Raw genomic sequence first — 23,257 nt, 5'->3', positions numbered from 1 at the left:
TTTGTTATGTTTTCTTTATTAAAAGAAACAATTAAAGATTATTAACTTTAAAACTCTTATGATTAAATATCAAATAAAATTGCCTTGATACACAATTTGGTAATATGTAATTAAGGAAATTTACTATTTAAAATGCAAAAACTTTGTCACCAAAGAAAAAATTGATAATATTTATTTGGGTATTAAGCAAATTTATAATAAGTGCAATTCGTAGTAGTAGTTAATATTTTTTTCTTTTCACTTTATGCATCAATAATAACTAATTTATTTAAAAATTATTTTTAATAGTTAAATATAAGGGAAAAAACATTCTAATTAAAAATTAGAGTAGTATTTAATAAATTTGATTCTTAATCATACAAAATTATATTGAAAAAATGTTATAAAGATAAATATAGTTTAAGTTTGTTTGGTATAAAATTGAATAAATAAAAAACCGACAGTATATAAACCGAACCAAACCAAGATAAATATGATTTTAATATGGTATCTAATTTTTGTAAACCAAAATATTGAAAAACCAAACCGAGACTAGATCAAAATTTAATAAACCAAAAACTGGCAGTATATAAACTGAACGAAACTAAAACATATATGATTTTAATATGGTATCTAATTTTTATAAACCAAAATATCGAAAAATTTAATCGAGACAGACCAAAATCCGGATTGAACAACCCTACTTTGAATATATGATCTTTATAAATGTCTCACCACACGCAAAGCATGGATCTCATCCTAATAGATTATTGAATTATAAATATATATTTAATGATGTTATAGGTATACATAATTAATACTTTAATTAGCTTCTGTTATTTTAGATATAGAAATATAGAACCCATTTGGTATTTGAGAGTTTCGGTCCGGTTTCCGTTTCAGGTATTTCAGTTTGGTTCCAGTTCAGTTCTTAGGTTCCGATTTTTTTTGCCCAGGCTAATCACAATATTGCAAGCATAGAATCAACACATTTATAGCACAAAACCTGTCTAAAAACTATGACAATATTGCAAAGATACACAATTAACACATCTATAAATATATCAGATTACAAAATTGTAAATCACATAATCTTACAATTTAACAAATTTGTCAGAATCTAGTTGTAAATGTTATAAAATAAATCTCTTAACAAAAATTAAAATTTATCTTTTTGACCAAAAACATAAAAAGAAAACAAAAAAAACTGAAGGCAATATTTTGGGGAAAAAGCTCTAACCGTTACAAACTTTTCTTTTTCATCATCTTCATGTTTCGGTTCCTGGCCTCTCTGGCCATGGCTCATCATCATCGTTGATCTCTGAGGATGGCAGCCCCTCTGTTGTCCTTCCTCCCCCTGACCAAAATCCATGGAACAAATCCTCTGCATCGCAAGATGAGCGTACCAAACACTTTTCTCTGTGTTGTGAAATTGTGAACAGCATAGCGCAAGCTACTCTCCCTACGGAATTTCTCAGTCACTCCCAATCTTTGTGGACCAACTATATTGTCGGATACTTTACTGGTAATCCTCCACATATATAAAAAGTCCACGCAACTGCCATTAATAGACTGTGGTCTGCTCTTGACAAACCATCAAAAATATATAGACGCTCAGAACAAACAAAATACATTTTCTCGAGAAAAGTCCAATCTCCGGCCACGACGATGGTTCCGACGGAGATCAAAAACCTCCTAGCCCGTTCCTTTGAACAAATGCGCATCACGCCCATCTTGGATGACACAACGCTAAAGAACTGCTCGAACGAGATCGCACGTGCTCTTCTTGACGCCGATTTTCCTGAATCGCTTGTGGCTGAGTTTGAGGGGAAAATACAGACGGTCATCGATACCAATGAGGCGTCGGAGGGGAAGTGCAACCTAATATACAAGGTGAGTGAGATTAGATTTGATTGTATATCGGTTTTGATATTTTTTTCATTTGAACCGTTTCAGACAATCTTGGAAGAACTTTCTACGATTCTAGACCCCCGAAAATCTGCATCCATTCAGGGAAAGAATGAAAGCATTGTAATGTTTATCGGCCTACAAGGTCAGTTATTTGTTTCTTGATTTCAGAAAACGTATATGCTGATGAAACCGATCGAGTGCAGGTTCTGAAAAGAGCTACACATGCGCCAGATATGCTCGTTACCACATGACAATGGGATTCAAGCCTGCTTTAGTGTGCGCTGATACTTTTGCGATCGATGCTTTTGATTTGCTAAAGAAAGCTTCCAAAGACAAGGTCCCTGTGTACAGAAGGTTAACGGTAATTATTAAGCTTATATAATCTCATTATTATGTGTTTCTTATCTGTATAGTTTTGCTGATCCAGCCGCAAGAGAGATCCTGCCAAAATCGCCAGCGGTGGAATTGCAAAGCTCAGGAAACATAACCGTGATTTCATAGTTGTAGACACCACTAGCCGGCACACAGAGTGTTTTGCGTTGCTTGTAGAGATGCGCCGATTAGCCAATGCAGTGGTGTGTTCTCGTGCTCTCTTTTTTTTATTTTTGTCGCCTATTCTAAGCCCCTTAACATAGTCTTTGTGGTCTTACAGAAACCAGATCTTGTAATATTTGTCATCGACGGGAGTGTCGGTAAGGATGCATTTGAACAAGCTCGTGCATTCAGGGAGGGCTTCCCTGCTGGGGTTGCTATTGTTACCAAGATAAAGACCTACCCAAAGTCTCTTGGTGCTCTCGCCGCGTAAGCACTACAAGCTATTATAGATTACAAGTTCTTAGTTAAACATTTTGTGATACAAGTGCTTGAACTGCCCATTCCTTTTCATGGTCTCAAGTGTTGCCGCAGCAGAGTGTCCGATGATATATTCCACAAAAGGAGAGAAGGGTGAGGAGTTCAAAGTATTTGAAGCAGAGTCGTTTGTCAGGCAGCTCATGCGTAAGCAAATTATATCTTGGCTTAGCCTTCTATGCTTGGTATCTACCTCTCATCTCATGATTTGGTACCCTTCAGCAGCAAATCAAGATCATGAACGTGAGGATAAGACTCCTGAATTAGCATATACATTGAGGAAAATGCATGCTTATTTCAGTAAAGCATGCCAGGGAAAGGTAGTGTTCATCCTTAAGCCTCTTCTTCTCTTTGTATTGTTTTGTTACAGAGAATGGAAGACACTGTGACCTTCTTCTTTCTAATTCCCTGTGCTAGGTTTTGCGCGGTCCTAGGCCACTGGTAGACATTCCTACGATGAAGCTGTACATCCAAATAATGGACAACATGACAAGTGAAGGTAAACAATGTGCTATGAAGTGGTGATAGTCTGACTGGTCACTGATCTGATTTTCTCTTGTGATTTTCAGAGCTCGAAAAATCAGAAATAAGCAAGGAACGTATGGTGCATTTAGCTGAACAATCTAATGTAGATGTGATTCAAGTCGTGGGCATGATGACAGTGTACAAGAGGAAGGCCAAGGCGTGGCTTGAGATTGAGGAGAGAATGGGTAAATTGAATAGTATATATAACAAATGGTACTTACAAAAATGAAGTTGTATGTAATGGGATGAGGTACCTAACCCGTCTGTGTTAATGGTACCCGAGTTTTCATTTGGGTATGTTAACGATAAGGATGAGTCTTCAATTTTATGAGAAACTCAACCAAAATTTCTTAAAACATATAATACTAATAGGACAATTCTCTCAAATAACTTTTTTTTTACGTTTTTGTCATAAAAATATCACTCAAAAATAAAATGACCAAAATAATTCATTTTTATTATGAAATTTTTAATATTTATTTTTAATATTTTTTTAAATTATAAACTTTATCTCTAAAACTCTAAACCCTAAGTCTATTTTTGTGGAAATAAACTAAAAAGAGTATCTAAGAGAATTTCTCATAATTATTAATATGTATGTGTAGAACTTTAATGGATAAAACCTGTTGGTATCGTCACATTTTAAGGGCCTGACTGGTTCAAACGCAGCGGTTGCGGTTGCAGTTGCGGAAGTTTGTGAATGCGGGCGGTTGCGATTTCTAGCGGTTTTAAGAGATTTGTACGACTGGTACTGCAGTTAAAAATTGGTGTGTTTGCGGGTGACTTATGACTGGTTAACTACCAAATGCGGTAATAGTCAAATAATAAATTAACAATATTTACATTTAATATAATTATAAAAATATCAAAAATCATAAAATTATAATAAATATAAAATTTATATTTACAAAGTTATAATTTTCATTTTTGAAAATTTATTGAAATTTTTTTTATTATAAAATTTTACAATATTAATTAAAATATAATAGATATATTTTAATATTTTCATAATTTTAATTTAAATTTTATTTAAATATTTTTACTTTTGTATATATATATTGTTTTAAAAAAAAAAAAAAAAAATTTTACCCTCCCGCAACCGCAAATGCTAGCTGGAGCCAGCTTTTGAATTTATGAGATTCGGAGAGGATTGAAGCGGTTTAGAGCGATTTGAGTGATTGTTGCAAACCGCCGACAACCGCTACCAACCGCAAAAGCTGCGTTTACGGAAAAACCAGTCGCCCCCTAAATGAATGACGATACGACATTGTTTATGTTTCTTTGCGCACTCTAATCAAATTCGTATCCAGTGTTCAAAAAAAAAAATGAAATAGTCAGAGGGAGACTTGTGACTTCTTCTCGGTCTTTTTAAAACAAAAGTAACAAAGCCAAAGATTTATGCTAATCCTTATTAATTTTATAGTGTTGTGTATAAGTGAGGAAATATAGAACTGATTTTATTATATTTATTATATAAAAAAATATTACATAATATTTATACATATATATATATATATTACTTTATTGCTTGGAAATATAGAGAATAATCCTTACTAATAAAAATGACCTTTTGAGGCTCCATAGGGCGTTCACATCAGCGGAAAAAACTTCTTCTAAAATATGACATGTGACATTAACAAAAAAATAAAAATAAAATACATGTAAAGAAAAATAAATAAATATACAGTATAAGAAATTGAAATATTACATTAAACAATAATAAGTAAATATACAATATAAGGAAAATAAATAAAAAGTAAATATACAATATAAAAAATAAAAATATTACATTAAACATCTACCATAATTCATCATCTCTATACTAATAAAAGTGAGCTTTTGAGGCTCTATAAGACGTCCACATCAGCGAAAAAAACTTTTTCTAAAAGATGACATGTGGCAGTAACAAAAAAAATAAAAATAAAATACATGTAAAGAAAAATAAATAAATATACAGTATAAGAAATTAAAATATTACATTAAACAATAATAAGTAAATATACAATATAAGAAAAATAAATAAAAAGAAAATATACAATATAAGAAATATAAATATTACATTAAACATCTACCATAATTTATCATCTTATATAAAAAAACGAAAATTAGAATGCGTAAATTTATAATTAAAAAATAAAAAAAACTAAATTAAACATCTATCTGAAAAATGTATCTATACTAATAAAAGAGAGCTTTTGAGGCTCCATAGAGCGTCCAAATCAGCGAAAACAAACTTCTTCTAAAAGATGACACATGTCATTAATAAAATATAAAAAATAAATATACATATAAAGAAAAATAAATAATAAGTAAATATACATTATAAGAAATAGAAATATTACATTAACAATAATAAGTAAATATACAATATAAGGAAAAATAAATAATAAGTAAATATAAAATATAAAAAAGAATAAATAATAAGTAAATATAATATATAAGAAATAAAAACATTACACTAAATATATATCGTAATATTATCATTGGTATAAAAGCAAAACATTTAGAATAAGTAAATATAAAAAATAAGAAGAGATAAACAGTAAGTAAATATACAATATAAAACATGGAAAACTAAATTAAACATTTATCTGAAAAATATATAGTTAAATGGATAGTGTATATTTAAATAAATAATAAGCAAATATACAATATAAGAAATATTAATATTACATTAAACATCTATCGTATTATTATCATTTGATATAAAAGCCAGAAAATTAGAATAAATAAATAGACAATATTGAAAAATTCCCTAGGATAGCTATTTTTAAGTTTTTGTTACCAAATAGCTATAAATGAGAAATATGACCAAAATAAGTCTTATTAAAGAGTAAAAATACATTTATACCCTATGGTTAACTAACATAAACTTATGGTTTAGAGTTAAGGAGTGGGGTTTTGAAGATAGGATTTGAAATTTTTAAAAATAAAAAATAAAAAATAAATTTTTCAAAACAAAAGGGGCTATTTTGGTCATTTTCCTTATTGAATACTATTTTGTGAAAAAAACTTAAAAGATCTATTTGAGAGAATTGCTCTACAATATAAAAATAAATAAATAATAAGTAAATATACAATATGAGAAAGGAAAAACTATATCAAACATCTATTAGAAAAATGTATAGTTTTCTAATTTTTTCTAAGGAAATATGCACACAAACATATAATTCAGAATTTCTTGTTGTTCAGAATACAACGTTCAAAAAAAATATATGGTTAACATTTGAAAATAAAAATAGCCCCGCGCGTAGCGCAGGTTAACTCCTAGTCCTTACTAATAAAAGGGACCTTTTGAGGTTCCATAGAGCGTCCACATCAGCAAAAAAAACTTCTCCCGAAAGATGACACGTGGCATAAAATATAGTTTTACATTTTAATATTACTAATTTTCGAAAATTATAAATAATATGTAAACATACAGCATAAAAAAATGGAAAAACTACATTAAACATATGTAAGACTACCATTTTTCACTAAAAAAAAGACATCTTATCTCCATAATGTAACATTACTATTTTGTAAAAACAACATTATATATAATTTTGAAAATAATAAATAATATGTAAACATACAATATAAAAAATAAAAATATTACATTAAACAACATTATATATAATTTGGAAAATAATAAATATATGTAAACATACAACATAAAAAATGAAAATACTACATTAAACATATGTACGATTACCATTTTACATTTTTATTTTAAATAAATAATATGTAAACTTTCAACATAAAAAATAGAAAAACTACATTAAACATATGTAAGACTACCATTTTTCACTAAAAAAAAGACATCTTATCTCCATAATGTAACATTACTATTTTGTAAAAAAAACATTATATATAATTTTGAAAATAATAAATAATATGTAAACATACAACATAAAAAAAGGAAATACTACATTAAACATATTTAAGATTACCATTTTACATTTAAAAATAACAATAATATGTAAACATACAACATGAAAAAAATGGAAAAACTACATTAAACATATGTAAAATTACTATTTTTCACTAAAAAAAACAGTTTATCTCCATAATGTAACATTACCATTTTATAAAAAAAAAAAAACATAAATATAACTATTTGACTATTTGTCCAAGTTCTTATTTAAAACATTGCCGTTTTACATTAAAAATGAAAAAATACATTAATATTTAAACATCTATCTTAAAATATAAAAAATAGATATTAATAAAATATAAAGTATAAGAAATAGAAATACACAATATATAGAAAAATAAATAATAAGTAAATATTATAAATATATAAATATACGAATTATATATACAATAATAAGTAAATGCACAATTTAAAAAAAATGGAAAGAGTACAGTAAATATTAAACATCTATCTTAAAATGTAAAATATAGATATGAAGTAAATAGAAAGTATAAGAAAAAGAAATACACAACTTAAAAACAATGGAAAAAATTATATTAAGATTTAAACATCTATCTTAAAATATAAAATATAGATATTACGCAAATAGAAAGTATAAGAAAAAGAAATACACAATTTAAAAAATAGAAAAAGTACATTAGTATTTAAACATCTATCTTAAAATGTAAATCTATCTTAAAATATAAAATTATTAGTAAATAGAAAGTATAAGAAATAGAAATACACAATATAAATAAAAATTAAATATATAATATAAGTAAATACCCAATTTAAAAAATGGAACATTACATTAAGATTTAAAAATATATCTTAAAATTTAAAATATAGATATTACGTAAATAGAAAGTATAACAAATAGAAATGTACAATTTAAAAAAATGGAAAACGTACATTAAGATTTAAACATCTATCTTAAAAAGTAAAATAGAGATATTAAGTAAATAAAAAGTACAAGAAATGAAAATACATATACAGGAAAATATATAATAAGTAAATATGTAAATCTATAATATATGAATTATATATATAATAATAAGTAAATACACAATTTTTTTAAAAAAATGGAAAAAGTTCATTAAGCATTAAACATCTATCTTAAAATGTAAAATATATAATATAAGTAAATACACAATTTAAAAAACAAGGAAAAAGTACATTAAGATTTAAATATCTATTTTAAAATATAAAATATAGATATTACGTAAATAAAAAATATAGAAATGGAAATAAACATTTAAAAAAAATGGAAAAAGTACATTAAGATTTAAACATCTATCTTAAAGGTACATATATCTTAAAATGGTAGTAAGTTATATAAAAATAAAAATACCACATTAAACAAAAAAAATTAAAATGTACTCCCTCCGTTTCAAAATAGATAATGTTTTAGAGAGTTTTTGATGTTTCAAAATAGATGATGTTTTCATATTTCAAGGTATCTTTTAACTTTATCAAAAACTGTGTAACCAATTATATTTTGTAGTATGTTTTGTGATTGGTTGAATAATTTTTAATTTATATTTTAGTGATACCTTTTAGATAAAAAACAAGTGTTTTAATATTTGTGTCCCAACCTAAAACTTCATGTATTTTGAAACAGAGGGAGTCAAGAAAGTCCATACAAAACTCATTATTCCATCAACATCAACCTCATACTATCAAGGAAAACTTCAAAGCACTCGAGCAAAAAAATGGTTCCACCATCAACTATTGCCGTCCCAAAAACCTTTAATGACTTTGAAGGAGATTTTTTTATAACAACGAACTTTTTGTTAGGTGAATTCATTGTTGGGAAACCCGCAACTTCCAAAAGCCAAACTTATTCATGGGAATTGAATTGCTTTTCATAGACTCAAATGTATTCTTACAAATTTAAATTAATCTAATCCATCATTTTATTGTTAATATTCATACTAACTATTTCATGATCAAACTATTACAGTTAATAACCATTCAAGCATTTATCCCGAAACACTTCCTTCCACGCCGAATCAGGTATTGGTTCATGTTGGTTTAGTATTGTTTTTGGTTTATTAACACGTTTAGGATGGTCCTATTGTAAATATAATTTAAGTTGGTTTAGCATATATTATGCTTAAAATAACTTAAATTAAATAATAGTAATATTATGCTTAAAATATAATTTTAAAGAGTTTTCAAATATAGTTTATATAACATTATAGGTGATGAATTTAATTATTAAATTTGTTTATTACTTAAAACTAAGTTATTTTAAAAACATACTGAGTTATAAATATCAATGATGGATTGGTGAGTATAACATGAAGACAAAAATATAAATATTTTATTTTCAAGATAAGAAATTCAGCTTTTACTCAGTTACTCAATATATAATATCTTAAATTATTTTTTAAAAATATACATAATTTATATATATAGATTAATCTTCCAAACTTAAACTATTATATTATATATGAATAATGTTTTTAAATAAAAATAATTTCTGATTTAAAAAAAATAAAAAACAACAAATGGTTATTTTCAAATAATGGATATAATTTACATTATACTATCATTTAACAAGTATTAGATACGTTTTAATATATCATTATTTTCTATTTCCAGAAAACAATAAATTGTTAAACATCAATATCATCTAGGTTAAGTATACGGACAACACAAATTCAAACATCACAAAAAATATTTACATAAACATTATAATACAATAATTTAATCAAAAAATACAATTAAAAAAGAATAGTTATATAATTAATATCTGAAAATCAAAGATATTTTTGCTAAAATTGTACTTACCTGGCCAAGGAGATAGACCATCTTTTTACGGATCGATTGATTGTTGAGCATGTGGTCGATCCGAAAATACTCAACAGTTTAATTTAATATCTAAAACATTTTTGTTAACACTCAACAGATAGTTTTGCTAAATATGATAACTAGATAGCCAACAAAATTACAAAAAATATTTAAATAGTAAAAAATATGTTAATTTAACGTGTTAAAATTTAAAAATAAATTTTAATTATGACATGCATCTTAACATTTATATAAATATATATCATAACCTAAATATAAATAATTTAACAACTTAAATTAGAAAAAAATAAAAATGCCCGGGCGTAGCCCGGGTTAATCCCTAGTCTATATTAATAAAAAGAACCTTTTGAAAATTCTTGGAGCGTCCACATCAGCGAAAAAAACTTCTCCCGAAAGATGACATGTGGCATTATTACCAAAAAAATAAAAAAATTATTAAAAGTAAATATACATATAAGAAATAGAAAAACTACATTAATGTATAACCAATGGCCTAGGGCCGAATTGGTGCTTAATATTTCATATAAAACTTAATTATTTGTATAACCAAATTCATAAGTTCATTATAGTAACTAGAGCCGGTGTCCGCGCTTCGCGCGGATTAGATGTTTAATTAAAGTACCAGTAAATTAAAATTGGGAGTTTCTTGTTTCTGAGAAGTTTTGTTTCTTTTAAAATGTGAAGACGGTGGAAGCGCGTCATCTGTTTCTTTTTTTAAAACTAAAGTAAGTCAAAACCGGACGCTCATGGAGAGGCTGGCCATCAACCAGCTTAAGGTGGCCAACAACATCTACAACACACAGTCAAACAGTTAGAAACAATGTATTAATAAGCTATACGGGTTTAAATTTATAAAACAAACAGATGGTTAATAAGTCCGGGATGTTGTATAAGTTTGAACTTGATAAGAAATCATCTAATTCTTACTCTTCTCTGCTAAAACAAATAAAGTAAGTATTTTTTTTTTTCAAAGCGATGCTAATATACCTCTTCGTCAATCATAAGCATCTCAATCCCAAACACGATGCCAGGTCCTCCTTTCACATTCTTGCGAGCTTCCCAGTGATGAAGAAGCCTAAACTGCATGGTGGAATCTCCTGACCCTGGTGAAACATGTCGGAAGAGGAGAGGGGAAGAAGCTTCGCCGGTGAAGATTGCGGTTTGTTTGGCCATGATGAAGGTATGGATTTTTCGATCTGAGGAAAGAGTGATGTGGAAGAATGTGTAAATAGTCTGAGAAGAAGAGAACACAAAGAGATAGATATCATCGAGCCGGAGGAGAGATGTGGAGGGTCAATAGTCATCTTGATTAGAGGATTTATGGCAGACGACTAAGCAGCCCAGGGACTGGGACGGGGACCGGAAACCGGGAGGGGAACGGGGACGAAAAATGTCAAACATAAAATTCATAGATACGGGTACGGCATATATATATATATATATATATATATATATATATATATATATATATATATAAAATACCTATACATCAAATAATTGAAACCTCCCACATACAATTTAAACAATTTTTAAAACAGTTAGAAAACAATAGAATAAACTAATAATAGTTATATGACCAATACGAAAATAAACAATCAAACATATATATATGTGTGTGTCAATTGTCCTAAGCTAAACATAAAAGTAATAGAAAATCTTTAGTATTAGTATAAAAAAATTCAGATGGTTAAATATTGTTTCTGAGAAAATTTCAGAAAACACGTTAGATCACTTGGTTAACAGTTGTAGACTATAATTTTTGGGTTCGACTTTTTGTGTTCGTATAAATGAAGGTCAAAATGGTTATTGACATTTACCCTTCATCTTCTCTACACGATCTGAAACTTAATCTATGGCTGCCAGAATTTTTCTTACTCGATTTCTTCTTTTTCTTATTAACTTTTCTTACTTGATTTCTATGGTTCCATCATCTCATTTTTAATTTCTTTGAACATGTAAAAGATAAATCTAAACATTTCTTAATCATATTTCAAGCAAAAAAAATCATGAACATGGCTTAGAAACGTTTCCGAGACGTCTCGGTCGACTAACCAAACCGTCCCCATTTGAGTCCTCTCCGGCCGTACCCGTGCCGTACCCGTCCCCGCGCCGAACCCGATACATGAGACGGCACTAAGTCGGCGTACCCGTGCAACCTGACGATTGAAGTTCCATCTTGAATGGAGGCGTTATGCGGGATGACATGGCATATTGGTTGGCCAAGAATTTTTTTACCCATGTGGCATACCTTAGAAGCCTCCAAAATAATCCTTTTTATATAGTAGGATGCCATTTTAATGTTAGCTAAGTAGAACTACAAAAAATTACAATATTATATTGAATACCTTTTGTACTATGTAAAAAGTTATTAAAAATTAATCCAATTTAAAGTTGTAAACTTAGTCTATTCATGCAAAATTCTGTATTATATTAAACAAAAGAATAAAATTTCAGTGTAAAATACACATATATATTAGCAGATTTGGTTACATACATATAGCTTAATATCATGGAAAATTACCTGGTCTGCCAAGTACTATGACTAAATTGAAAACCTTAAAAATTAACTTCATAAAATTCTTCATATTTATCAGCTATTTTATCGAAAGAAATATAATCTAGAGAGAACAAATAGAACTATTGGCATTAGAATTAACTTTTAAAATTTGTATGGACATATAAGGTTTTTATAGTAAACATAAGTATAATTTTAATTGGTAGAATATTAACATATATATTATTTATAAATATGAAACAAAGAATAACAAATATTTGTGGAAAGAAGTCCGTTTTTGTGGAACATATATGTGATAATTCATAGTTGTGAGATTATGTTCCCTATATATATCTTGTACTTAATTTTACTCTTAACTTCATAGAATCATAAAAAGACATAGCTAAACTATGTAGAAATAAAACTAGTGAAAACATATAAAACTGTTTTGGTAAACATATGACACTTGTTGACTTATATATTCAAGACATATATAATTATAAATAATGAAACATATATACACATAAACAATCAAAATCATAAACAATGAATGTTCTTCAGCTATGCAAACTTGGGCTATGATGTCTATACCTTCAAGCCCATCAGTCTTTCTTTCGGTATGAGTTTATATAAATATGGCTGTTTGTTCTGGAGGAGAAATGATTTTCATAATTTGCAAGACGAACCCCTCATAATCGTTTGATATGATGAAAGAGAATGTCATGCTTGGTATGAAGCAAAAAGTCCAGAGGTGGTTTTATCTGATGTTCAGCAAGAATACACCATATTCAGGTAAGCCTACAAAATATTTGTATGTTGGATGGTTCTTGGGGTCATGATAAACCATTCAGTGGATATGGATATACATGAAGAGATTCCACTTGAGAGACACAACTTCTAGGAACTAATAATTCCAGTGGAGAAACACAACTTCTAGAAACTAATAATCAGTGGAAACGGTTATCACCACGTCATGTAGAAGTTGAAGAATTCACATAGACAATGTAAAATATACAACAGTAGTCCACATGTACGAATTTTGAGACGGTTTGTAAAGAGCTAATATCAATGATTCAGGATCCAAGTAGATGGCAAAACTTCTCAACAGAACTTAAAGAAATATCAAGACTAAGAGGGAACTTTCAGCATTTCTTTATCATTTACATTCTACGAATGAGTAACTCAAAAGCAGATTCTTTAGCAAAAATAGCTAAGTCGTTTCATAGGAAACTTTGTTATTTTTGGTTGTTCTGTTCTACTCGATTATCCAGGCCACCTCAAGACTCAAAATCAACAATATACTATGAATTTTTTTTCTTGATGAAAAAGGTAGCGCTTGAAAAAATACATACCAATGTATGACACTAGTCAAAAGATATACAAAATATTATTATATGCTCAATTAATATATCAAATTTGCCATGTAAATAATACTCAGCCTTGGAGCTGCCCTAATAAAAAATAGAATGGTCATGACTAATGAGTGAATCCCTTGTTGTCATCATCAATTGTTGATGTGATTTTATCATTCTCTTCGTTATAAGAGCATCTCCAACCCAAGACCTTATTTTAAGGGAAGCAAAACCTCAAAATGAGGATTTGAGGGGTGGTTACTCCAACCATGAATCTTCAAAAAATTCTTAAAAGTTTATATATTTGCATTAAAAAAAATTCAGTTACTATCCTTAAAGGTACTATCCTTGACATTAACAAAAGTTACTATCCTTGACATTAACAAACATTAACAAAAGTTACTATCATTAACAAAAATTTCAGTTACTATCTTTGACATTAACAAAAGTTACTAATATTAATAAAAATTTCACAAATACATATAAAACATATATTTAATATATTATACAGCACACAATATTACAATATTATATAACAAAAGATGATATAAATTATATATATAATAAAACAACACACATACACACAAATTTTAGAAAATTACATCAACTAGGAGTAAAAATTACGAGTTGCAGCAATTACGTCTCCAAAATCAGGCTAAGAAAATAGCCTTAAAAAAGCGAGAACGAGATGATAAGATATTATTAACAAATTTAGATTATGTCGATGATGATACACGTGAGTATATACGATTGGAAAAGGAGAGAATCATGCAAAAAAGAACTCAAGAGCAACAACAATCTTCATTTGATCCAAATACTTATCAACCATGATTTGATTATCTTGGAGGTTCAGGGTCCGGTTAACCAATGAATTCTACAATTTGTAAGATATGTAATATTTAAGTGTTTATGTAATTTGCTTTAATTTGTGCTAAGTTTGTTTAATTTATTTTTATTTTGTATGAACTTTATTTTATGTATTTTTCTTTTGTATGAATTTTATTTTATGTATTTTTATATTGTTTAAACTTTATTTTAATGTTATGTAATATTTATTTTATTTTATTTTATTTTGGTGTACTTAAACTATTCTAAATTAAGTTTAGTATATGTATTTATTAAAATAAATAATTATAAAAACTAAAAAGAAAATAGAAGATAGTTTTGAGGATTTGAGGTTGGGTTGGAGATGCTCTAACTCAGGTATGGTCGTCCTCAATTGTGGATAACTATTTAGCTATTTTGATTGAGAAGAGTCTTTACGCATGTAAGAAGTCATACACATTTGTTCTCGGCTATGTATCATATGGTTCACACCTATGTCAGGATTCAAGGTTTGTTAGAAATATCCACCTGTAGTTCAAAATTTTTAAATTTGTCGAGCCTTTCTCTCGATATGTTATTGCTATAAATCTCTCTGTTTATTATTGCTATGAATTGATTATTCTGTACTATCACATATTGTATTAACAAATAGCCATGCGCAGGAAAGAAAAATTTGTTCATTTCGATGTCAAATTGTTACAAATATGATGCATGACTATTCTTAATTCGCCTTCTACTATATACATTTTACTAATTCACTTTTTTTTAGCAAACTTTTTTTTTTGAACAAACTGGATTTTTCTAAGACTTTATTCTTGTTCTATATATTATATTATAAAGTAGGCGTAATCGACGAAGCGTCTGTATAGGTAGTAGATACAAAAACGTTCTCATAACATTACTCTAAGAAGGTCTACATGCGTTGTACACTTCTCCCCGCAATACATCGATTGGTCTATGTTCCAAAGTGTATCGCTCAGGCCCCATGTACACCCCTGTCTTCTCCAACAGCCCCATTGCTTCCTCTCTTCCGTATTTTGACTCGTACAGCTTCAAGTACTCATAATCCTGTTCCATTACATCAATTTGAACACAATTCTTCCTTTCTTTCTGGTTGGTAACTAAAAGCTTAAAGCAGCCATACCTGTAAGCCACTAAGAAGACGCTCAAGCCTAAGTGAAGCAACTGGCTCTGAGGATGATGAGAAAACTTCACCCGGGTAGTAAAGAACACCATCACCAGGAGGAAGGCCGCGCCTAAACCTTACCTATAAATATGTTTTGTTGTTTCATATAACTTCCTGAAGCAATCAATCAAGAAACATTTACAAAAGGTACCATAGGTCAGACGAACCTCAGCGCTTGGAACGGTTGCCTTCTCATAGCAGTTTGCACCCCAGTACAAGAACCCCGTTCCACCTTCTTTCCACACACGCCACATCACTGCACGGTGCTGCGTCCCACGCATCCCTAAGTGCCAATTTGGGTGAGGATCTGTAGGTCCAAGGCATATGTATGTCCACCATTCCTGCACCCATCATGAGAATTCCTCTTTATGGTTCCCATTGCAAATACATTCATATATAAACCACACAAGCGTAGCATTAAGATGGCTTAGTTGATTATGATAATGCTTGAATGTATGCATATGCATGTGTACACCTTTTGGGAGCTTATGATAATTAATTAACTGTTTTGCGTATGGTTAAAAACTGACCGAAATCTATAGTTAAAATGATGATGATTATGGTTATTAGATTTCTATTCAGTTACGCAATATTGATTAGACAAATGAGTAACATAGACTAGTGTAGTCGAAGGATCAGAGAGAGCTTACCTCACGATTCTCTAACTGCAATCCCTCCACAATATCTTTCACCAAATCTTCCCGGTTACCAAGCACCCATTCACTGAATATTAAACCATATTTTAAGACTGTGTTGCGAGATTAAGGCAACGATAGACTAACTAATAGTAAACAGATTTCTCTAAATATTCCTGAAAACGCATCTGAAAATCCTAACTCATAGATGAATATAATAAACTCACATGCATGTCTATCCAAATGGGTAATCGGATGATTAATTGATAGATTGGTGAGGCTAAGATCTTGACAACTAACTACGCCACAAACCCATGTAAGAGAAGGCAATTAGTCTGAATGATCAAACCACTGCCACCTAAGAGAATGCTGCATGCGCAATTACCTTGTGCAGTATATCTGAGTATGGGGTCGAAGCAGATTTGGAACTTTGACAAAAGATTCAAAGGGCGTTGGTGCAAGAGGCGCATCACCCGGACCTACAGATAGATAAATAAAATTTCTGAGTAGCTGAACCATTGTAAAATAACCGTAAGTGCTGTAATGAGACCAGTGGACCAACATGACGAGTGCGTAAATAATATTAACTCTACACAATGACCTAACATTATGGGTTGAACAAACACATTAAGTGGGGAAAAAGTAAGTAAAATCGAGAAATCGAAAAACAAACAAGTAGTAAGCACATTTGAGTTCCACAAAAAGGGAATCATACCACAGTAGTAAGTAGTCAAAACCCGGGCATCCGGGGCATAGGCGTAAATTTCACTAGCCATCTTGCGAACGTTATGAAAGTGATCCATATTCAGTGGCTGCCAAATTTTCGAATGGTAATAAGAAAGCTGTCAATAAGTAAACCTCAACTAAAAGAACACATCAATTACACCTGTGGTGGAACATGAGATACACAAATGCTAAGAGACACCACCATCGGCCTATTGATAAATCAGTGGGAACTAAGATACCTCATCCCACAAGTAAAAGTAAGCTTTATTCCAGTGGGGTTTACTCCTCAATATCTCAACTTCTTTCCGCAGGTAAATTTCCCTTGAATCATCCCTGCTTGCACGTCAACAAAAGTTATAGTTTGGGTACCTACAACACTTATAAGAAGTTTAACTGGGACAACACATGCATACCCTGCTATAACTTGTCTATAAGGTACTGCATAAGCCGCAAGCCTTGGATCAGAGAAATATTCATCAGACTTGGGATGATCGGCTGCGAAACCAAAAAAGTGGAATGCAAATGGTGAACTTATTAGAATCTGAAGCAAAAAATAATTAGATGGTGCATAACAATTGCAATACCAGGCCATGGTGAGGTGTATGTCAAGACACGCATATTTTCACCCCATTTGCAGAAGTATGGACTGATCCGATACTGAAGAAGCCACTTGAAATGAAGATCCAGTTTCTCGTACCACTTTTCACTTCCATGTTCAACACCAAAACGATCCTCTATTACAGTATCAGAGACGCCGATGACAGCGGGGAGTGATGGAGTCACTGGAATAATAAATTCCCAAACTGTCAATCTTAGCTTAATACGCACTGCAAGGTTTGACACAACATCTTCTTCCATCATATCAGAGGATCCATTTGTAGAAATGAACTCCGTGAATGATGGAGAGAATAGAATTCTTCTTAATGACGAACTTGCACATTTTATTCTTTCTACCTAAAAGACAAGCTGCAGATTACTGACAAGTAAAATATTTATCCAAGGGGATGAGCTCAACAAAAACAGAAGCAAACTGAAAATTACCACTTCGTCCATGGGTTTTCCTTCTATCGGTTCCATAATATCCAGACAGTTCTTAAGTTCCATACATAGCTGATCCTTCTCATGCTTTCCCAAGTTATCAGAACAGCTGTAACCAAACCACAAAATTTGTGCATAAGCGCGTCAAATCCATGAGAAACAAGTTATCCTTTTCCTCCTAAAGTAGATAAAAGAAAAGAAAAACAGAGGGAGACTCACCCTCCATCCGTCTTCATTGCAGAAACAGTAATCTCTCCTTCATATTGACCAGGAGGCTGCCCATTAGGAACGTCTATTGAGACCCAAATCACACTTGTTTCTCTACAATATGGAACATCCGAGATTATATCAGTCTTTAACGAATTAAGTAAGAAATAAGATTAGCGAGTACCCTGGAAGTAAGCTAAGTTGAGTAAGAGGCAAATCAAGAGGCACCAGAGCGTCAGGAACACCTAAGACAGGCACCACTCGCCGCAACTTTAGGGACTGGCCAACAACCAATCTGTCATTGAAAGGAAGAAAACAATCATATAGACAGCAAAGTGAAGAATCCATCTCAAAATATCCATTGAAACGTTCGGTTTCTTAAGCCGCTGTTCGGAGAAAAGGGAAGGTAGCAAAGGCTCACGCACCTGTCCCCAGCTGAAGAGCATAAGTCAGTGCACTGAACCTGAACACTCCCGGAAGGGGTAGAGCCAGCCCAAGAAACTTTGGGACGCATGGCAATCTGAAAACTTTCTCTCTCGTTTCTAGCGGCCAAAAGGTTTATCTGTAGAAACACAAATCACAAATGTCATTTCACAAGAAAGGTGAACTAGAAATAGCTGAATAGAAGAAGGGTTATATACAGTTTCTAGAGGTCGAGGCGTTTCTTGGGAACCGACGTTAAGAGTATTGGGCATACACCAGACGTGAACCAAATCAGAAGTAGGAACCTCTGTGGGGTCCGTAGATTGTTTAAGAGGCTGTGAATTAAGACCGCCGTCGTTAAACCCGTAAGCTGTGCCTCCACCAGCAACCCCTTCTACAGGCACACTCATCTCTTGACTCCCTACACAATTTTATTGATCTGTAAAAGCTAATTTCAACCTAATTTCCACTTATTTAATCTTCTTCTTAGATAAGAGTTAATTAGAAGGAAACTTGTGTAAAATTGACTTCCCAAATTCGTTTCTCAAACAATTTATCTAATCGCAGACGAAGGAAGTCGAGATTGGGGGGTAAAGTAAAGAAGAGCGAATTGAATCGTACCATTGTTGCTGTCCATTTGAATCGCTTCTTCTTCTTCTTCTTGTTGAGGAGAGGAGAAGAGAGGATCGCGTTGTTGGAGATTTCCTGAAGCTTTAACACGTAAGTAACGTCCCCGCTTTTGTTTACTCTCTGCCCGAAAAGGACCTTTAACTCCCTCCCTCTTCTCAAGTCCTTTCTTTCCTTTTGCACTATTCTAGGATTTTTGCAGTAATGATTTACACAAAAAAAAAAAAAGATTACACTAAATAATTATATTTTCCATCTAATCCACCCACAAACACATTTTTTTTTGTTAAATTCGCATTTTTAATATTACTTTTATTGTCCAAAGATTAGAACAGAAAAATAAAAAAATCTGAGAGAAGAGAGAAGAGAGAAGAGAGCATGTTTTGGTCCACTAGAGTTGTCTTTTTTATTATACTACTAGTGGTATTCCGGCGCTACGCGCCGGGTTCGTATGTTTTATTTTCTAATGAATTCAAAATTATTTGTAATCATGGAATCACCGGTATCTCTAAATAAGCTCTTACATCGTATGTGTCTATTCTTTTACCTGCTTCATATGATGTTGTTAGGAGATGTTACATTTGATGGTAGATACGGATTTCTAGCAAACTGCGATTATGTTATGTTGTTTTGTAGTTGTGGGTATTCTTTCTTCTCGTTGTTCATTGGCATATATAGTTGTTTCAACTAAATAGTAAAATAGTAATTTGTTTTTTGAGAGGTTGCATTATGCAATTAATGTGCTATATCTTCAAAAGTATTTCCGTTTCTAAATTTCCAACGTTGTTCTTTATATTGTTTTGGTGCTGATTTTGAATTGTAAATTTATTATAATGGACTAATTATAGATGTATTTTAGGTCAATAGATGTGTAATTTCATAGTTATATAGTTATAATGAGTATTTTTATTTTTATATAGTTTAATGAATATATTGATACGTTCGTCATTCTATTGTTTTTAATTTTGTATCTTTCAATTCATTTGTTTTGACATGTTTTTGACATGATTATTTTATTATCAGTGGTAAGTTTCCTATCACATTGACCTAAAAAAAACTTACTATGACATTATATTTATATCATATTTTACTATGACATTTATTTATTTATGGTTTTCTAGCCATTATGTTTGGATTAATTATAGATTTATTTTAGGTCAATAGATGTGTAATTTCATAGTTGTACAATTATAATGAGTATTTTTATTTTTATATAGTTTAATGAATATATTGACACGTTCGTCATTCTATTGTTTTTAATTTTGTATCTTTGAATTCATTTGTTTTGACATGTTTTTACATGATTATTTTATTATCAATGGTAAGTTTCCTATCACATTGACGACAAAAAAAGCTTACTATGACATTATATTTTATCATATTTTACTATGATATTTATTTATTCATGGTTTTCTAACCATTATGTTTGGACTAATTATAGATTTATTTTAGATTAATAGATGTGTAATTTCATAGTTGTACAGTTATAATGAGTATTTTTATTTTTATATAATTTAATGAATATATTGACACGTTCGTCATTCTATTGTTTTTAGTTTTGTATCTTTCAATTCATTTGTTTTGACATGTTTTTACATGATTATTTTATTATTAGTGGTAAGTTTCCTATCACATTGACGACAAAAAAAAAATCTTACTATGACATTATATTTATATCATATTTTACTATGATATTTATTTATTTATGGTTTTCTAGCCATTATGTTTTTCATAGCTATGAGTAAATAATTTATGTTGTTGATTTTTTTTTTAAAGAATACCTAAATAATGTAAATTATTCTTCTTTAATATTTTATTTAGTCTAGTTTTTGTTATACTACACTACTAATATAAATCTCCTGCACTCCGAGGCAAACGTGCAGCTAAATCGACGGTCGGACCACTACCGTTAGATTGATAGATGATAATGTTCTCCTGCTTTGCTCCATAGTTCTCTTCCATACATTTGTAAGCAACTTTGATATCAGCTTAAGTATTTTGTTCGCTGGGCTGCAACAAAACAGAGATTTATATTAGCAGTGTAGATGGGCCAACATAGCTAAAGAGAGGCTTAGGAACTGTGGTTAAGTCTGCAACCCTAAACTTTCCGAAGATTATCAGCTTCAACAAAATGAAAGCACAAAACTCTGCATCTGGAAGCTTCAAATCTACTTGAACAAATCCAGAAAAAAGAGCAACAAAAAAAAATCAAAACTTTCTCAGGAATATATGTGCTTTGAAATTCAAAAGGGAAGAAAGAACTGACCCCAACAAATCCATAAGCATAATTTTGTCTGAGAATGATTAAGAGGACAGATGAAAAAGTATGCTAAACGTATTGATCAACACAAGAACAGCTGGTGAAAGGTGATCATTTATCTCCTGAATCTACTGATATTAAGCTCCATATATGACAATCAATCATTTATCTACTGAATTCACAAGATCTATATGAATAAAGGTGATGGATTTTCAGGACATAAACCTCTTCATCAAGAAGGAACATGTCCACTCCCATCAGCTCTCCTCCCTTTGGGGTTTCCCAGAATCGTAGAAGACGCGTGACGACCGTATGGAACAACGACCAGTGCTAACATTAGAAAAAGGTTTTGTAAGCCACTATTGATGCAGGTTTCCTTGTAAGAAGGAGATGATACTCTGTTGAAACAACTTGATCTGAAGATTTCTGAGACGTTATTTATAGAATTTATTTTTTAGGGTTTTCATCTGGACTTTTGAGAAGGAGTCAATTGAATAAATTGTAGTGGGAAAGATCGAAGGACCAATCAAATGGTGAGAAAAAAAGACAAACTCTCATCGTCAAGGCAAAGCGTTACAGATCTGAAACCGTAGCGTCGGAAGATTTCAGAGATCGTGAACAGTGCAGGGGAACGGCAGAAGGAGAGTTCTGAGTAGTTGGGCTTTGTGAATATTGGACATTGCCATCCTAAAAATAAGGCCCATTTTTGAGAATATTTTTTTCAGATTTCGGGAAAGTGGTAGGTTGAGCGCTGACGTGGCGCAATTTGCCCATCTCTCCGTGCTGACGTAGCGCAAGGAGGAAGGACTCAAGCCAACTTTATTGTATAAGATTTTAGGTTATTTTTATTTTGGTTGTTTGGAAATAAAAACTTTTAAGGGATCGATTATCCATCTCTGGATCAGATTAAGATAATGAAGTTGATCTTCTCTTTATTCAGTTATCTTGTCTATGATCCCGTTCTTTTGTAAATTTTGTTCTGTAACAACTGACATGTAATCCACCCACAAAAACATTTTTTTGTTAACTTACCATTTAAATATTACTTTTATTGTCCAAAGATTAGAACATAAAGGGGATTATCCATCTCTGGATCAGATTCAGATAATGAAATTGATCTTCTCTTTATTCAGTTATCTTGTCTATGATCCCGTTCTTTTGTAAATTTTGTTCTATAACAACTGACATGTAGTTTTAGAATGTTTTTTGTAACGGAAAAAAAAACCCGGATCAATGTAAAATCGAACACATGTTTCCATATTAATCATCATCGCTTAACAACTGGACTACTCTGATTTTAGTATGTAATTTTAGAATGTTAGCAACGCTGTTAACTATTTTTTTGCACAAAATACACGTTAAGAGTGTCTTCTTCATTTCCTTGCATCCTATCTTGTAGAACTAGATGTTTCACCCCCGCATACATACATGCATAGTCATGTTACATTTACTTAGATATTTGATGTACCAAGATTCAATTGTGTATTCTCTGTTGATAAATTTGCTTC

At 30.6% G+C, this 23,257-nt stretch overlaps 3 protein-coding genes across 9 annotated transcripts in view; 1 reads left to right on the top strand and 2 right to left on the bottom strand.

The window, feature by feature from the left end:
- The window catches only part of LOC103833097, a 1,138,500-nt gene that overhangs the window by 795,201 nt on the left and 320,042 nt on the right, over window positions 1-23,257 (bottom strand). The gene's annotated exons all lie outside the window — the stretch shown is intronic.
- LOC103833119 (signal recognition particle 54 kDa protein 2) lies at window positions 1,396-3,620 on the top strand. Of its 3 annotated transcripts, XM_009109211.3 has the most exons (9): window positions 1,396-1,872; window positions 1,936-2,032; window positions 2,094-2,244; window positions 2,318-2,465; window positions 2,543-2,691; window positions 2,786-2,886; window positions 2,962-3,059; window positions 3,157-3,238; window positions 3,309-3,620. In XM_009109211.3, exons 1-9 carry the CDS (start codon window positions 1,648-1,650, stop codon window positions 3,491-3,493), a joined length of 1,236 nt encoding a protein of 411 aa, XP_009107459.1. In that variant the 5' UTR covers window positions 1,396-1,647; the 3' UTR covers window positions 3,494-3,620. The 3 variants fall into 3 exon arrangements, with proteins under 3 accessions (XP_009107459.1, XP_033132452.1, XP_033132450.1); XM_033276561.1 differs by having other exon boundaries at window positions 1,396-2,032; window positions 2,965-3,059; XM_033276559.1 differs by having other exon boundaries at window positions 1,396-2,032.
- LOC103833117 lies at window positions 14,735-22,343 on the bottom strand. Of its 2 annotated transcripts, none has more exons than XM_018653995.2 (17): window positions 21,587-21,637; window positions 21,397-21,499; window positions 19,484-19,676; window positions 19,081-19,283; window positions 18,865-19,001; window positions 18,624-18,734; window positions 18,452-18,553; window positions 18,236-18,341; window positions 17,779-18,148; window positions 17,608-17,689; window positions 17,434-17,527; window positions 17,184-17,280; window positions 16,854-16,947; window positions 16,484-16,556; window positions 16,001-16,174; window positions 15,792-15,914; window positions 14,735-15,715 (listed from the first exon to the last, which is right to left on the bottom strand). In XM_018653995.2, exons 2-17 carry the CDS (start codon window positions 21,436-21,438, stop codon window positions 15,551-15,553), a joined length of 2,166 nt encoding a protein of 721 aa, XP_018509511.2. In that variant the 5' UTR covers window positions 21,439-21,499; window positions 21,587-21,637; the 3' UTR covers window positions 14,735-15,550. The 2 variants fall into 2 exon arrangements, with proteins under 2 accessions (XP_018509511.2, XP_009107457.2); XM_009109209.3 differs by lacking the exon at window positions 21,587-21,637 and adding an exon at window positions 21,975-22,343 and having other exon boundaries at window positions 15,310-15,715.

Source organism: Brassica rapa, chromosome A08, assembly GCF_000309985.2.
Source record: "Brassica rapa cultivar Chiifu-401-42 chromosome A08, CAAS_Brap_v3.01, whole genome shotgun sequence".
NCBI classification, from domain to species: Eukaryota; Viridiplantae; Streptophyta; class Magnoliopsida; order Brassicales; family Brassicaceae; genus Brassica; species Brassica rapa.
The sequence above is the reverse complement of the archived record's forward strand: the minus strand, read 5'-3'. Positions and strand labels throughout refer to the sequence as shown.